General features: G+C 42.6%; 1 protein-coding gene across 1 annotated transcript in view; it reads right to left on the minus strand.

Moving 5' to 3' along the window:
• Positions 1–1,120: 1,120 nt before the first annotated feature.
• The window catches only part of RIMS4 (regulating synaptic membrane exocytosis 4), a 324,560-nt gene continuing 307,055 nt past the window's right edge, over positions 1,121–18,625 (minus strand). The window contains exons 5-6 of the mRNA XM_063959592.1: positions 4,600–4,739; positions 1,121–2,192 (exon numbers count right to left, since the gene is read on the minus strand). Coding sequence (XP_063815662.1) covers positions 1,974–2,192; positions 4,600–4,739 — 359 coding nt within the window. The 3' untranslated portion in view covers positions 1,121–1,973. The remainder of the gene's footprint in view (positions 2,193–4,599; positions 4,740–18,625) is intronic.

Below are 18,625 nucleotides of genomic sequence, written 5' to 3' on the forward strand. Positions count from 1 at the left end.
TAAAGTGAAAAGTCCAGATTGGGCGCCCAAACAGGACACTTTTTCAACATTTCTGCTCGCCACCTGAACAGAAATGTCAGCACCAGCGGTGATCGCCCTGAATGCAAACAACTGAATTGTTGCCGTTGGGTGCAATCTAGTGGCGGGTGCCTAAAAAACAACTGGATCGCCCCCTAAATAAGTCAGATACCTCACTAAACAATGAGAAGAGTTAGAAAGATGTTTGTACTGTATTAGTGAGATTGTCTCTAAAGTGCTTCTCTTGCCGTCAAAAATAGTTTTTGTCCGCAAAAGCCTGTGTCCTACTTTGATAACTCAATGGCAAAAACCAGAGGTTCAAATGGCTGCGATTTAGATGACATAAACCAGTGATCCAATATGGAGAGTCTTCTCATCATCCAAATGGGAAAACATTTGTATTCCATGAAAACGACACATTAATTTTCAAGGCTTATTTCATAATAAAACTCTGAAATATGTTGGTCTTAGTAATGAAAAGAACTGGTTAAAAGAGATCTGATACCTAGCCTTCACTGTTCCTCTTAACCTCCCAACAAAACATGTGATGGACATGTTTACATGTAAAACATTTGAGATATACACAAGTAAGTGAAATAAAATGGCTTGTGCCTATGGACAAAAAACATGCTAACCATTATGGTTCATACGCAACTGATTGCAAAAGTGCTAAAAGGCATGACAAAATAGTAAAACACATAGAATGACATACACTGCAATATATGTACAATAACATAATATATTTCTCTTTGTTATTTTGGTATTGGGGCATATTAAAATCAGCAGCAAAACATATTAGAATATATGACTGTAAGTTCTATACATATGCTTGTTAAGCTTGGAAGAGTTTTTTTTTTTTTAAATGTTTTATTTGTTTTTAATTGTGGTGTGCAAAGCATTGCTATTTCTATGTGCGCTAATTGCCTCCATGATATGAAGCTTACAAACAGCATAGTTTTTTCAGTAAGATAACATGATTTTAAAGGGAAAGCATAATATTATCTATACGCTATTATATTTATTAAAATCCAGTTTGGAAATATACATTTGTTAAATTATCTTCATTACTTCTCTCTTTGAACTAAGCTATCAAAGCAATGGTACATACAATTTTCATTCTAAAGAAATAAATTATACACTTAAAATAATTTTTGTATTGTTGCATTCTTTCATTTTTACAAGCTCTTCTGTACCATGGTAAAGGACAATGCAAAATCTGTGTATTCTCAAATATGATTTGCCTTATAATGCTAAAAACATGCTTAAAATGTACATCGTTTGTTAATGATGAATTACTTCATTAGACTCTATGCTGGTATACAATGGCTTAAATTTATATTGGTTGATAGCACTTTAATAAAAAGTGTTTCCCTGATCAAATTATAGATACTACCTATTTCATTACCTACTCTAATTCAATTATAAACTTCATTCCCAAACTGATTTATCAACTGCATTGGCCAAGTAGTAAAAGACACTTCCTGGTAAATTGGCACAGTTTTTAAATCACAAAGATATTTTGTTACACAATAAACAAAATATTATTCCCAATGAAAAGTTGCAGTTGTTTGTAAGCTGTTTATAGTCTTTTCTACCATGTTCCATACACTTTGTTCTAGGAATGTTTAAAAAGTTCTTGATAGAAAGTTATGAAAATACCTTTCTCTAGAATAAAAGATACTGCAACTTTTGACGATTCTCACTCTCGGATTCAGGAATATATATCAAACAATGTGAGAATAGAGGTATTTGTACGATTGTACACCCAGGATAGTCACCCAAGGCTACTTTCATACACAGGAGGAAACCACACTTTCTTCTCTCTGAAGGTCATTTGGTTGCCTTCAGCTTCCAAAAAACTGGTCAAACATGCAAGATGTTTGAGTTTGGCGATCCAGACAATGCCTTGGTAGTGGGTTATAAAAAATAAAGTCAAGAGGTCATTTTCGTTACTATTAAGATCTCTCACAGCATGGTCCAACAGTGCTTTCCAAGGAAAGTTGAGAAGCTTGACGGAGCAGAGGACCTGTTGATGGATCAACCATTGATGATGTTGGGAATAACTTGTACCAGCCTATAACCATGCTTGACAAATCCAACTCTTCTAGAAGTATTCTTGCAACTCCCATGAAATGCTTTCGCTCCATTCTTCCATAATTTCCCCAAACCATCACCTAGAAAAGTAAACATCATCTATGAATTCATCTAGTTTATATAAATTCTTATTCCACCACAAAAACATTTCTATTAACCGTTAACAAACTGAAAGCACTACTAAAGCCTACAATGCACAGCAGTGTGAGAATATCATTGAATGGAAACGTAATTGAATAAACTATCAATTTTAATTAATGAGACTGATTTAATGCTGTAAATTGAGAATGTTAATAACCTAGCATAATACATGCAGTGAATATTTTTTTAGTGAATAACAGCAAAAATTATATATTGTTTTAAAGGTGATATCCACTTTCAGAAGATTGCTACAAGTCCATCTATAACTTTATTTTAATACTTTTGCTTTATTAGTGGCTTGCTTCTTTGTTTGTAACCCAAGTCCTTACTTCATCTAGCTATATTTATTTTTATTATCCTTTGACGTGACGCAGAACAGCTATACAATTTGTACTGGCCACAGTTCTGTTCTGTTCATGTACAAAAATAGTAAACAAACCTCTTGGTCATAAAAAGTTCTTGGCGAAAAGAAGAGATGTGTAAAATGTAAGCAATGTGTCTAGTAAAATAAACTTTCTTTTTAATAATTATTTTGATTTAATTTTGGTAGAAGCAAATGGGGATACACAAAATAAAAAGTGAAAGAAGGGAAACCAGGTGAATTACACATGAGGAGGGTCGTAGCCCAAATAGGCATTACACAACTGGATCATGGGCCTTATTCAGCTTGGATTGCAAGTGCAATCTGATCGCATTTTCCTGATTTTCGGGGCTGTGAGCACATGCAGGGCTCTTCTGCACATGTGCGCCATGGGAAATGCGACCGCAATGCACTGACGTAAACTCCTCTGCATGATTGACAGGCAGAGGCGATTGCGGGGTGGTCGGGGGCAGCAATGCGGCACTGCGGGGGCGGGAACGCGGGTGGGTCCGGGCCATTTTTGGAGCAGCCATGTGTCAACACACATGGCCACTGCGACAGGAAGCATGGCCGACCTGCATCTGCCTTCACAGCCAGGCTGGGGTCAAACATAGTTTGCTGCAATCACAATCACAATGTATTCACAATTAGATTGTGAAAGCAACACTGAGTGTCCCCCAGCATGCTATCGTCAGCAGCTGCAGTTTTGCCAAATTAGCAAAACTGCAACTGAAGCTGAATAGGGTCCCATATAAAAAAATGTATATATACAGATATATATATATATATAGATGTATATATATGTATATATATGTATATATATATATATATATATATATATGCAGTATGTTCACACATATAGAACCCAGGCGACACTCAATCAGTTTGTTGAAAAAAACTTCTGTATTAATACAGAACATCCAATATATAAGTGCAGGCATAGTGTAACCACCAATGCTTTGTCGTTAAAACTTGTGCATAGCACTTTGAGAAAAACGCCTTAGGGCGTTGAAACATTGGTAGTTACACTATGCCTGTTACACCATGGCCCAGTCATGATATTTCATGTAGCATCCACTCCCCAGTCAGCCTCTCAAAAGCTTTCAATAAAGGGCCATAATTACATTCAATAATATCACAGTCTCTTGCCAAACTAACACCTAGATTTTTATCTAGTTAGCCCCGATGCAGCGCACCCCTCCCCCCATGCTAGCACTTATTGGGGATTATGCTTCGGGTGCCTCAGGCGGTGATAAGTGTCCTCCTGAAGCTGTGATAACACATGGGATCGGGAACAATTGGATAATGTGATAATGACCACCGATCATTAATCGCGATAACCAAACTTTTTCATCGGCCGAAAAAGGCATCAGGGATAACCGGATAGTCCTTAAGACCATTATTAAAATTGTTCTCTGCAAGTGTTGAGCAATTTTTATTGCCCATTGCCTGTTACAGTTGGTACCACCATAAATGAAATATTTAAAGCTGAACTACCACCAAGGAAAACATTTTGTGAGGCTCATCCTGTTCTGTAAAAGAGAACCAGTAAATCTATTTAGCTTCCTACCTTTACTACCCATGCCTCAACTGTCTTCAACTGGGATATTGAGATGTATGGCTCAATGCTACTGTATTTTACTCTGGGCTCCCGCTAAAGAGAGGGGTATCTTAGGTAAATATTGTACTAGAGGTTATTGCAGCTTTAAAGTAGATTATGCATAAACAATTATTATGTTCCCCTTGCATATATCATTTATTCATATTTTCACGGCTGCCCTGTTGTATCGCCAGTTCTCCCGCTTCCTGATTTAAAAACTAAATGCAGAAACAGAGTCTAGTCCTGTCTATCTACTTATGTATACATTTTGGTTAAAAATATATAAAGTTGTATAATGGTCAGCAACTGTGCCAACAGTGAAAGTGGTATTAGAGCATTTCTAATTGTTTTCTTGGAGATGCAGTTCAAATGATTTCATTCTTACCTGTAACACTTTCCCTTGCGGGTTCTCTGAAAACACAATCACCTGATTGTACAATGGATCTACTGATTTTCGGGCAATTTTTGTCTTCTTCTTAGCAACACATGTTCCATTGTCTAGGAGATACACCTTTATGTAAGCAGCTGGAAGATATAAAATCAGACAATGTTTGATAAAAATGTTTACTGAAGAACCTGATCAGCGGCTTGCACACTGAGCAGCATAAGAACAATGCTTGCTGCAAAATGCTGAAACTAGTTTAGAAATATTGGGGTAAATGTATGAAGCAGTGATAAGAGTGGAGAAGTGAGTCAGTGGAGAAGTTGCCCATGACAACCAATCAGCATTGACGTAACAGTTATAATTTGCAAACTATAAAAGTATACAGAGCAGCTGATTGGTTGCCACGGGCAACTTCTCCACTGGCTCACTTCTCCACTCTTATCACTGCTTTATACATTTACCTAATTGTCCTTTATTTGTACTGGGAAGCATTTGATATCCCGGCGCGCAGCATACTGTATTGGGGCTGGGATACCGACAACTATTCTCCCTCTTGCGGTGTCCACAACAGCCCTGGAGGGAGAATAAATAGCGTGGTGCACATAGCACGCCACCGTGCCCGCAGCGTGGTGAGCGCAGCGAGCCCGCAAGGGGCTCTTTTGCACTCGCCACACTGCTGGCATTCCGGTGGTCGTGATCCCGGCACCAGTATGCTGGGCACCGGGATCCCGACAGCTGGGATATCATAGTACACCCATTTGTACTGTATAATGACAGATGCTGTCGCTGTACTGCAAATGTTTGTAGATACATCACCAACTACCAAAGTGTCTCACAGAATATAACCCGCTATAGTAGTAACATGATCACTGCCTAGTCAAATTAATTTGATAAAATATGATTTGCAGAGATTTTTATTCTATCTTCTACTATATTATGTAATGTTGAAAGCATAATTTGCAATGATTAGCTTCTGTGTAGCATTAAGTTTTAACTGTTTTGTAATCAGGAGCAAGACAGTGCATTGCTGAGCCTCATGACAAAACTTAGGTAGGGGTCCACAGATCCTGCAGTAGCCTACCAGGTTCCCCAGTCTGCAGGGAAGGAGGCCTCATGCGTGTCTGGCATATGTCAATCAAAAGAGAACACCACTGTACTCTTTTCAGAGCAGTGCAGGAGAGTCTCAGAAAGTGCTGGAGGTAACTTGGTTGGTGTGGGAACATTAGAGCCTTCTCGTCTATGGGCATCATTGCAGCCATACCTTCTGCGCCCACAGTAGCCGAATGTAAAAGTAAGTGAAAGATGTATTGCCACATGTGTTATTTTTAGGCTTACCATACTATTATTCAAACTGGGACACTCATGAATTACACAGGTTCTGTGGCTGGTTGACTTCAAACCTGCATTTCACATGGTTTTAATCAGCCACAGAACCTGTGTAATTCATGAGTGTACTAGCTTATAGGGATGGTATGGTAAGCCTAGTTATTTTAAACTACTTGATATACAGTATGTCAATTGAAGTGCTGACAATGTTAAATATTGCTTTTTTTTATACCAGAAAGCATTAGAAAGTTATAAGCAATAATTTAAAATAATCTTATCATTTGCAATGCTCCAATTTGACTCTTATGAGTGTTTTGTCAAAGAAAAACTAGTTAAGGCTCCATCTGATAACAATAGCATAAACTTTCAGGGGATGTCATACAGCAGATATATTAGTAACTCAGTTCCTAGGTCCAAAATAGTTGTGCAAACATACAGGTGTGTAGTAATTCTCTTCTGTAGCAACAATAAGTAGTCATCTTACATAATCACCACATAAGGATCGGTTTCATGCTAAATTATTGGTTATGTGTTTCTCAACCAGCTGACTAGACTTCCAATAACCACAGATTATCAGTGGAGAGAGTCACTCCATCTCCTCATCCTCACTGACACGTTTTGTAGGTACAGTACTAAGGATAGCCATGCATGAGCACAGGTGGTTTAATTATTACCACAGTCAGTCTGATTTTACCATCTGTGGTGAAGTAGGGATATCCCTAATGTCTGGACTGTGAGTACACCATGGGGACTGGGTTTGGGAAACACTGTACTAGAACAAACTCTTACTTCAGCCAACATGTCATTACAGGTTATTTGTAGTGTAACCTTTCTTGACATTTGTTCCACTTTTACATTTTTCAGTTCTAATGACATCGGATTTACAGTGATGTCTGTTCCACACCTCATTACCATCATCATGAAGTCTACAACACATAGCACTGACTAATTACTTACCGTTCTATGCATTATTATTATTATTATTACTAAAAAGTCTATTTAAATGTTATACATTGCAGAGTCAAATGAACGGTATATTTCATGGTTTGAATTAGACTTATGAAAATAGCCAAGGGAAGTATAAAAAAAAAACGAAGTATAAAATTTTTTTAAACGTTAAATGATAAAAAGATTTCCTCAACTATGGTAACAAAAGAATGCTACACATTTCCAGAAAAATGAATACAATTATTTACAAATGCAAATTATGGACAAAATAGGCTCTGCCCTGATCTGGCCAAACCCTGCCAGACTTGACCTGAAAATTGGGAGAGGTGCAATGTGTGCATTCTATTTTTAATCTATCTGTATTCAGACTGGGGCCTCGTTTGGACTTGTGTGCGACTCAAGTCAGAATTTGGCCAGCATATACAGTATTATGTATATTTTCTACTGTTTACATTTTATGGGTATCTAACTATATATGCTTTTAAATGCTTAACTGTATATTTTTTGCCATTAACTAACTGTACAAAAGTTTCCCATTATTTGGGATTTTTCTGGATCCCCTTGAGGGAAATCCTTGAACAGTAATATATGGCTTGGCCTTGTTTGCCTAGGCTGATATATATGGATTGATTTTCTGTTAAAACTTACAGCAGTGACCATTAACAGGAGTTACTGACAGACAGTGGTTTAATTATATTTCTGCTTGTTATCAGGTGGGAAATCAATAACGCATTCATTTTTAATGACATGATTTAGAATAGGAAAATCAGAAAACTGAACTATAACAAATTGCCATTTCAACTTATTTGTAGATAATACTAATCTGTTCTACTGGAGGAGTTTTAGGTCGTGGAGAAAGCCTGGTGAGTGGGAATATGGTGGCAGAGTCCTGCCCAGGGTGCTAAAATCATACCTCCCAATATTTTGTAGATTAGAATTCAGACTGGGGGCATGGCCCAGAGCATAGTGGGTGTGACCATGCCCTCCCCCAGTGGGCCTGGCAATACAAGTGATCTGCATTTCTAGCACTGATCACAGAGGTTTACCTCACTACTCCTCTTCCTCATATATCAGGGCAAACATCACAGTCATATATATACACACACACACACACACACACACACACACACACACACACACACACACACATATATATTTATTAGCTCTACACTAAAAAGGTCTACAGTCAATCGGTCAACCACTAATGGTCAACATGCATAAGGTCGACAGAGTCTAAAGGTCAACAGCGTCAATAGGTCGACATGGAATAGGTAGACAGTAGAAAAGCTCGACAGCGTTAAGAGGTCAACACGGTCAAAAGGTCGACAAGTTAATAGTCGACACAAAAAATAGTGTTTTTTTTTTTTGGGGGGTGTTTTGCCACTTTTCTGCCACAAATAAGCCCAATTAGTGTACGTGTCCCCTCGGTGCCTCGCTCCGCTACCGATGCCATTGGTTACTTTTGACCATGTCGACCAACTGTCCTCCTTTTGACCCAGTCGACATTTTGACCCTGTTGAACTAATACATGTCTACCATTAGTTGTTGACCTATTGACTGTAGAACTATTTAGTGTAGATCTATAGTCCGGATACCCTTTCCTCCAGCATTGTCAGAGTCTAATTACTACTTCAGCTCGTTCCTGGTTCATCTAATAATTAGGTCCTGGCAACATCCTACTTCACCCGGAAACAGCGTCTGTTAGAGGTGAAGCCCATTTAGTCTACGCAGGAGTTGCGTGGTTTGTAGATAAGCATAACATTATTATGGGATGCAGTCAATTTATCGACAATCAAAATCTCGACAGTCAAAATACCGACAGCAATTGACAGACGGTCAAAATCCCGACAAGGTCAAAATCCCGACATGGTCAAAATACCGACATTTAAAATACCGACAAGGTTAAAATACCGACATTTGTCATGTCGACAGGTCAAAAAGTCGACATAAATGTTTCATGATTTTTTTCATTGAAACCTACTTTACCATCTCAGTGGACCTGGATGGGGAATATAATAGTGTGCCGAGCGCAGCGAGGCACCGTGCCCGAAGCATGGCGAGCGCGGCTACCCAACTGTCCTTGGTGGATGTGTGGCGCGCTTGCTACCCGTTGGAGAGGGAATTTACATGTCTCTCAGCTGCGCATCACACATTATCAAGGATTGATTGTCTGCTGCTTTCTGAATCTCTTTTTTCTAAAGTAGCTGACTCCGAGATTGAAGATATTTGTATCTCCGACCACGCCTTATGCTGGATGAAACTTGTACTTAAATCTGAGAGGGACCCTTTTCGCTCCTGGCACTTCCCTTCCCATTTAAGTAACTCTTTGAAGTTTTGCTCCTCATTAGAAGCAACATGGCTAGAATATCATACCCATAATGGTGAGGTCTTACGTGATAACCCCGCTTTATATTGGCAGGCGTCTAAATCGGGTATCAGAGGACACATCATGTCTTATAGTAAACAAAGGAACTTAGACTTGAACTCACAATATTTGGAGGCCCAATCGGCTCTAACTCACTCATTTCAGGAATTTAAATCCTCCTCCTTCCCTTCCTCAAGAGACCTTACACAAAAAACATTGGGGGTCATTCCGAGTTGTTCGCTCGTTATTTTTTTCTCGCGACGGAGCGATTAGTCGCTAATGCGCATACGCAATGTCCGCAGTGCGACTTCGCCAAGTAAATTTGCTATGCAGTTAGGTATTTTACTCACGGCATTACAAGGTTTTTTCTTCGTTCTGGTGATCGTAATGTGATTGACAGGAAGTGGGTGTTTCTGGGCGGAAACTGGCCGTTTTAAGGGTGTGTGCGAAAAAACGCTACCGTTTCTGGGAAAAACGCGGGAGTGGCTGGAGAAACGGAGGAGTGTCTGGGCGAACGCTGGGTGTGTTTGTGACGTCAAACCAGGAACGAAACTGACTGAACTGATCGCAGATGCCGAGTAAGTCTGGAGCTACTCAGAAACTGCTAAGAAGTGTCTATTCGCAATTCTGCTAATCTTTCGTTCGCAATTTTGATAAGCTAAGATTCACTCCCAGTAGGCGGCGGCTTAGCGTGTGCAAAGCTGCTAAAAGCAGCTTGCGAGCGAACAACTCGGAATGACCCCCATTATTTGACACTCTACTCTCTTAGATGGAGGCCAAATACTAATTTTCAAGGGATTGTGGTATCTACAGATATGGCAATAAGTCTGGCAAACTCTTTTCTCGTTTGTTAAAAGGCAGACACCCTAAAGTGGTCATTTATTCTCTACTAACCCAGGATGGTGACAGAGTACGCACCTCGGCTGAGATTGCTGAGGTAATACAATCCTTCTATACTGATCTTTATTCACGCCCTTTTATTAATCAAGTGCGTAAGTCCAACTTTTGGGTTACTACTGACCTGCCCCAGATGTCAGAGACACACTGTGCCTCATTACTCGCGCCTATATCAGTTGAGGAGGTTTCAGCAGCGATAGCGGGGGTTAAGACTGGGAAGACCCCGGGCCCGGATGGCTTCGCCAATGGTTACTATAGAATTCTTTCCCCTCGACTGTGTGATCCCCTTTCTGTGCTATTTAATTCCTTCTTGCAGGGTGACCCTTTGCCATAATATTTTAACTCTGCAGTTGTAAAAGTCATCCCGAAACCTGGATGGGATTCTGAACTTCCTAGTTCTTACCGTCCAATTTCCCTCTTGAACACTGATTATAAATTGTTCACTGAAATCCTCTCTGATAGGCTCAAATTTGTTGTTCCAGACATAGTCCACACCGATCAGACCGTATTTGTATGGGGTAGACAATCAGTTAGTAATATACGGAAGGTTTTGGCTGTTATGCAGGGCCTTCAGTCCTCCGGGGTCACCGACACCAATGTCTTGTTATCCCTTGATGCCGAAAAGGCATTTGACCTGGTCACATGGGACCACCTGTATGAAACACTACGGCAGTTTGGTGCCCCTGACGACTTTGTCTCGTTAATTTCCCATTTATATGAGTCCCCATCTACTCAAGTTTTAGGGAATGGTGTCCTTTCTCCCCCTTTTCTTATTCAGAGTGGTACACGACAGGGATGCCCCTTATCACCTTTGCTCTTTGCGTTAACCTTGGAACCTCTTGCTGTATCACTGAGAAATTCTACCAGTTTTACAGGTATTTAGATTAAGGATACCACAGTCAAATTGTCGTTATACGTCGACGATATGCTCCTCTTTATTTCGCAGCCTCTCATCTCCATTCCCGAAATTTAGATATTTGGCTCATTTCCGGGGTACAAAATTAATATTTCTAAATCCGAGCTTCTTCTTCTTTCAGGTGATTCCTCCTTTTTCTCTTCACACCCTGTCTTGTCCCAATTTCCGATAGTCCAGAATAGCCTTCGATATTTAGGTGTTCATATCCCCACTTCCCTTGCGGATGTGTATACGGCTAATTTGCGTACCATATTATCTAAGGTGGCTAAAATTCTTGCGGATTGGACATCTCCCTGCCCTTGTCACTAATGGGTCGAGCGGAAGTCATTAAAAGTGTAGCCTTTCCCAAGATCTCTTATTTCCTCCTTATGCTCCCCATTGCCCTCCATAGTACATATGTACTTTTTCTTCGACAGTGCTTCACAAAATTTTTGTGGGCGGGTAAAAGACCGAGAGTCCCCTATGCCAGGTTATAATTATTACGTGAGGAAGGCAGTTTGGGAATCCCGGACCCTATTTAGTAGGGCCGCAATGTACCGTTATATTACGGCTTGGCTCTGGGGCAGGTCGGTATTTATAAACTTGTCACTTGAACTTGCTATCTTCCATACCTACTCCCCTGCAGCACTTCTTCACACACCTAAACCCCAACTTCCATCCGAGATTACACATAATGTCTTATTTTGGCATACCTATCAAGCATGGCAGACTACTCATATTAAAGCTGGTAGACGACCTGACGCTTCACCTCACACTACATTTTGGGGCAACCCCTGCTTCCTCCCTGGCCTTAATAATGCACATTTCCTGAATTGGAGAGAGAAGGCGATTGTGGCCATCAGAGATATCTATGAGACAGGGGGTACTTCTTTGTTGTCTTTTTCTGATCTCCAGTTAAAATATTGCATCTCCCATCGGGAATTCTTTATGTATTTACAAGTGAGACATTTTGCTCAGTCCCAACCCTCCTCTATGCCCCCTGAGGCCACCACAGATCCACTACGAACATTAATAGTGCTCACCAAAGATTGCCCTTACCGTCTTAGTTACTTCAGGTCCACTTTTAGGGTCTCCTATAGAGACCGGCTCTGGGAGACAGCGTTGTCTTCCTGGTCCAGAGATATTCCCAATATGGGATCTGGTGCTGACCTGCTGGATAATATTATGCCTGCTTTCAGATTTCTGTACTCAGCCTCTTTACAAGAAGTTCATCTAAAAACTCTTCAAAGAGCATATATAGCTCCCAACCAGAGAGCGCACATGGTCCCAGATGATGATGATGGCTGTTGCATTAAATGCACTGTGAGTAGCGCCACTTTGTTTCACAACTTATGATCCTGTCGGAAAAAATCTCGATTTTGGCACATGGTGATTGCTTATCTTAACTGTACCTTTCAACTCCAGCTAGTTAAAAATCCGATGGCATATTTATTTCTCAATTTTAGAGAAGGGTCCTTAGGGCCAGAGGAAAGGAATATTGTTAGGGTGCTATCTGTTATTTTGACAATAGTGAAGAAACAAATCCTTAATCATTGGATCAAACCGTCTACCCCCTCTCTAATGGCGGTTAAACATATGACCCTCAGGATCCTCTACTTCGAGAGGCATGCCACTCTTCCTGATATAGAATCAGGGGTTAGTCAGTTTGCCAAAAAATGGGAAAGGTATATTGGTACTCTGGACCCTGCAGTACAAGAGTATATTTATAAATTTTTTGAGACCACTAGATGGTACCTGTACAGACAACTTAATGGTGTTTCTTAAATTACCTGTGCCTATTTATTACTCTCTCTCCAGAGTTTACTGATGCTCTTTGAGCCATGACAATACAATATATTATGTTATGATTTGTACTATGTCTGATTTTACAAGTATACCGAGCTTACTCTCTTCCTGATGCCGCTTAGTATGCTCATGTACCGTCTCTAACCAGTTGATCTTCTGGATATCGCTAGCTGCTACTCATTCCCGTTGGAGTAATATTTGCCTTGTCTTTGTCTTGTCTTTCCCTCCCCCTCCTCGTTTCTCCCCTTCTCTGACCTTTCATGTGTATCTATATTTTTCCTGGTTATGTCGACTGATAGACCACTGTGTATGCATTTTCTTATTTTAACTGATGTCAGACACATGTATGGCCTATCCGTGTTATCGATTTGGCTCAAGATTATTTTTTCTGTCAGGATATAATTTTATACATCTGCTGATTCTTTCAATGATTCTTGACATAGCCACATACTGCCCTTTTCAGATTGTACAAGTCTTTTTCAGTCGTGTATTCCTGATCATGAAGGTCCTTTATGTCTTTGTATTTTTGGAAAACCAAATAAAAATTGTCGATTAAAAAAAAAAATTCGGCAGGCCGGGAGCTGGCTGTTACTGTTGCGCCCTCACCCCTGGTTGCAACAGGTTGCTGTGATGCTGTGGAAACTTTGTACCTACATGCAATATTAGTAAATGAACCTTAAAGCATTCCTAATATAAGATATGTCATTTTTAAAAGATTGGCAAATCACCAATAAGGTTCCAAAATATAAAAAATATGGAAGTAGGCAGATTCACTGCGACTATGCTGCAGGACAAAGCTTTTAATTTTTTCTCCTTTTCAGGCTGCAAAGCATGTCATCCTAGCACAGATTTATTAGGTATTGAATATTTCCTTTAAAATAATTGCAGTATCTTGTAGGACTTTGCTGAATTACATCCAGTTATAGAAAGAGCTTTCTGAAAACAGCTGCAGTGCTTGTTCAATTTCCAATAATAACACAGAGCCGCAAACCTGGCAATCTTTAGCTCTACAATAATTTGGCAAACAACGGAATCTTGATGAATAATTTATTTTCCCGTTTAACTTTCAGCTTCAGAGACCTAAAAATCCTAATGTATAAAAGTTGAACGACTCCCCACGTGTTCCAAGGATGAGCTGTTATTTATATCTAGCCATGATTCATTAGCTTGGATTTTTTTTTAAAGTGAACCCAACCTGTTGGATGAATCAATTTTGTTCTGCTTGTATTTCGTTCTGTCAATGTTTTATGTTTTTATGTTGAGAATCTTCCAGTGTTTAAATTTGGCTACCAGTGCTCCAGCCCCCTGCTTGTTTTAATGCATAGATTGGTGGGGTGCAGTCATTTGGTCGACAATAACAATGTACACATTCATAATGTCAGTACAACATGTTCACAATGTCAACATATGATGAAATGTCGACATTAGAAATACCGGCATTGTCAGAATGTCAACATTAGGGTTAGGCTGCAGGTAGGGAGGGTTATGATTAGGCACTAGGGGGAGGTTAGGGCTAGGCACTAGAGGGTGGGTTAGGTACTAGGAGGAGGATAGGGTTAAAATATGGGGGGAGGTTAGGGGTAGGCTGCAAGGAGGGAGGGTTCTGGTTAGGCACTAGGGTGAGGTTAGGGCTGGGCTATGGGAGAGGATAGGGGTAGGTTATGGGGGGATGGGGTAGGATGCGGGGAGGGAGGGTTATGGTTAGGCACTAGGGGGAGGTTAGGGTTAGGCACTGGGGAAGGTTAGGCATTAGGGGAAAGTTAGGGTTAGGCACTAGGGGAAGGTTAGGGTTAGGCACTAGAGGTTAGGGTAAGGTACTAGGGGGAGGCTAGGATTAAGCTATGGGGGGTTAGGGGTAGGCTGCGAGGAGGAAGGGATATGGTTAAGCACTAGGGTGAGGTTAGGGTTAGGCTATGGGGGAGGTTAGGATTAGGCTATGGAGGGGTGGGGGTAAGCTGCTGTGAGGGAGGGTTATGGTTAGGCACTAGGGGAAGTTAGGGTTAGGCTCTAGGCGAAGGTTAGGGTTAGGCACTAGGGGGAGGTTAAGGTTAGGCACTAGAGGGAGGTTAGGGTTAGACACATTCTATCATATCAACATTTCATCAGTGGCTACATGATGAATGTTGGCATGGTCAGTGTGGACAAGCTGCATGTAAACATTCTGAGTGTTGACATATAATGCACACCCCAAATTAGCTAGCAGTCATTTCTAAACCTTGCCCACACATTCAATTATAAATTGAGTTGATGCTCAAGCATTTGGGAGAATGGAAATGTTGTGTACCCAACTATACACTTGCTTCGTACCCATGGCGATAATAAGATCCTCAGAACTGCTTAGTGAGGTCTTCACAGACAGTAAGCCACCTTAGACCACTACATCCTCACAGGTACTCAGAGATTTCTAGGTCTTTAACTCCTTATTATCTTCAGTATTGTGGGAAATGTGAAGAGGATGCAGACAAGCAATTGCTAGGTAGTTACAGGGATGTTCCAGGAACTTATACAGGCAGGATATGGGTGCCAACAGTGGTTCTGAGAAAGTCCAGAAAACAATCCAAGATCAGGGCAAATAGCAGGCAATCCAAGGACCATACTCTTACTGCTTCAAAAGAGCAACATGTTTTTACTTATTAATATACAGATGTGTCCTCTTACATCTTTGCTTCGTGCCGTGTGATTCAGTAGCTCTGCTCTTGTGTTTTTTCCCACTAAAAAGTAATGTAATAGGAAGCATGAGCAGCTTCTGTTGATTAAAATGATACGCAGCATGCTTATATTCTGTGTGTGACTGACTGTTTTTGCATACAAAATGATAGGCTACAGTGTTTTCCTGGAATACACTGTAGCGTGGCATTTCAGATGCAGACAGCGCCGCAATTACTAACAAAATATAGGCATGCTGCATATAATTTTAGGATCGGTACGGCCTACTTGTATACCATGTATACCTTGATGGGCTCTAATTTGAGAGGCTCAATAATAAGGGCAAATATTAACGGCAATTGAGGGCATCCCTGACGCGTACCATTTGACATGCGGAGCGGAGCAGATGGGACTCCATTGATAAAGACTGTGGCAAAGGGGCTGGAGTATAGTGCCAGAACACCAGTGAGAAAGACACCGGACAAGCCATAGGCCTCGAGGGCGGCTCTCAAAAAACTCCAGGAGATCCGGTCGAAAGCTCTTTCAGCATCCAAGGAGAGCATGATAGCGGGGGATCCCCTGGAGTTCGATATGTGTATAAGATCGATAGCACATCTGGTGTTATCCCTCGCCTGGCGGCCCGGGATAAAACCCACTTGGTCGTTGTTACGTTTCCCCACCAAGACCAGAAACCGGCCATCCTTAGCGGCGTGGGAATCTAGAAGCTCAAAGGTGAGGTAACGGGCAAATAGGATCGCGACCCCCTGTTTTTTGGTCGAATGATCACAGGCATGGTAAGAATCAGGGTATGGTTTACATTGTAGCGTAGGGTGGGAGTTATGTAGGAAATGAGTCTCCTGGAGGAAGACCAGGTCGCCCCTTTGGAGTTTAAGGGAGGTGAAGAGCTTACCTCTTTTTTGAGGGCTATTCAGGCCCTTCACATTAAAAGAGAGTACCCGGAGACCCATGGGCAAACAGCAAAAAGGCAGGCAGAGTAGAAAGAGTGCAGAGCTCTGAAAGTAGGGGAGGGAGGAAGAGAAATAGAAGAGAGGGATACAAGGCGTAAGACAGCATGGTCAGAAGGGAGGGAGGGAGGAAAGGAAAGTGGAAGGGAGGGGAGGGTAGCTGGTCATCCGGCGGTAGGGGCCAGGACCGGTGGTGGTGACAGGGTGAAGGGGTACTAGGTGTCGGGAAGGCACCTAGGTCAGCAAGAGGGCTAAAAGCCCGAAGGGGGCGTGGCATGGCATCCAGACGATGCATCACAAACCACGTAGCAAAGGGTAGGAAGCAGACTCCCCCCTGGGAAGACCTGAGGGGAAAAGCTAGAGAGAAAACAGGAACGAGGGACAGAAGGAGCGCCAGCTCCAGAGAGAAATGGAGGAAGAAAACAAAAAAACAGAGCATGGAAAAACAGATCAGCATGATGTAATAAGGGGTAACAACATAACATTTGAGAACCGACTAAGGGATCAGGGAATCAGGGCATGAAGGAACAAAAGTCAAACAGCTCCCAGGCTAGGGAGTACGACCAAGGAAGGTCGACACAAATATAGATACAGGTCGTCCAATCAGCAAACTTGAAGTCCATCAGGGAACTGGAGGCGGAGCCGGAGAGGTTGTAGAAGCTGGAACCATGAACCACTCCGAACGGGGAGGCGGGGATGAGCTCCGCAGTGTCCGCAGAGGTAGACGTGGAGCAGAAAGGTCCTGTTCAGCGGTGGGAATACTCAGCTTGGAGAGCAGTGATTGGGCTTTGGGCAGGTTTCTGGCCGTGAGCAGCTTCCCTTGATGCCAAACCAGGATACAGAAGGGGAAACTCCAGCGGTACTTAATCTTGTGTTGGGTGAGTATGGAGGTGATGGGCTTAAAGTCCCTACGTTTAGCTAGAGTTAGCGGGGATAAGTCCTGAAAGATCTGCAGGGAGACATTCTGGAAGGACACAGACCCCAGTCATCAGGCTTCTCTCATAACGGCCTCTTTCGCAGTGAAGTAGTGCATTCGGAGAATGACATCCCTGGGCTGAGAAGAGTCCTGGGAACGAGGTCGAAGGGCTCGTTGTGCGCGGTCCAGGAGAAGGTGGTCTTCAGGGGTGTCAGGGGATAGGTGGGCAAAGAGGCGCTTAAGGTAAAGGTCAAGATGGGCCGCTTCAACCTCTTCAGGATTACCCAGAATCCTCAAATTATTTCTCATCGCCCTATTGTCTTGGTCTTCATGCTCCTCCCGCAAGTGGGCAACATCTTGGCGGAGTTGATGAAAGTCAGTCTCGACCGATTGTTGGAACGTCACCACCTCCTCCACTCTCCGTTCAAGTTGATCAGTTCTGGAGCCAATGTCGGCAATATCGGACTTCAGGGAGTGGAGAGCCTGGACAGAGGTCTTAACATCCCGCATCTCCTTAAGGAGGGAGAGAAAGTCCCTACGGGTAAGGGATGTGAGATCGTCATCTTCGGGATCAGAGTCGGAGGGACCATGAGGGTGTTCAGGAGCATCGGATCTGTGCTTTTTTTTAGTAAGGAATGGCGTAAGGTCAGATCCCTGCGATTTTTTGCCAGCTCTGGGCATCTTGAACAGATGAGAAAGGGGGTAGTCGGCAGATTGGTAGGTAGAGAAGGCGCTCCAGCAGTATGGCTCAGGACCAGGGGGGGAAAGGTGGGGGTTCTAGAGGAGTATCATGATGTGGCTAGCAAAGCAGCGTAGGTGGGACAGGGCCGAGGAGCTGCGGTAGAAAGAAGGGTCCACGTGGGTCCGGGGGGGGGGGGGGGGGGGGAGTCAGACAGACAGAGGTTGCAGGAGATGAACTGGTGCACTCCAGTAACCCACCCCCGTCCAGGATCCGTAGGGATGAGGCCCGGACACGGACTAGCCAGTGACCGGGGTAGTACCAGGATCAGGAGCAGCAGCAAGGGACCCCACGGGCACCAGGAGAGGGAGGAGCCTGCAGGGGGGGGCAGGAGCATGCAGGGCCCGAGAGAGCGCTGGGGCCCTCAGGCAGGTTGAAATAGGGGCTCCGGAGGGCCGCAGCAGGGGGACCTCCAGCGCGGGGTCCCGGGCAGCAGGGGTGCGGCAGAGGCAGCCGAGGGCCCGCGCGAGGTGATATATTGGGGAGGGTCCCAGCTATAGCCCGCAGCTGAAGGGTTCCCACT

The sequence above is a fragment of the Pseudophryne corroboree genome, chromosome 3 (genome assembly GCF_028390025.1).
Source record: "Pseudophryne corroboree isolate aPseCor3 chromosome 3, aPseCor3.hap2, whole genome shotgun sequence".
In the NCBI taxonomy this organism is placed as follows: Eukaryota; Metazoa; Chordata; class Amphibia; order Anura; family Myobatrachidae; genus Pseudophryne; species Pseudophryne corroboree.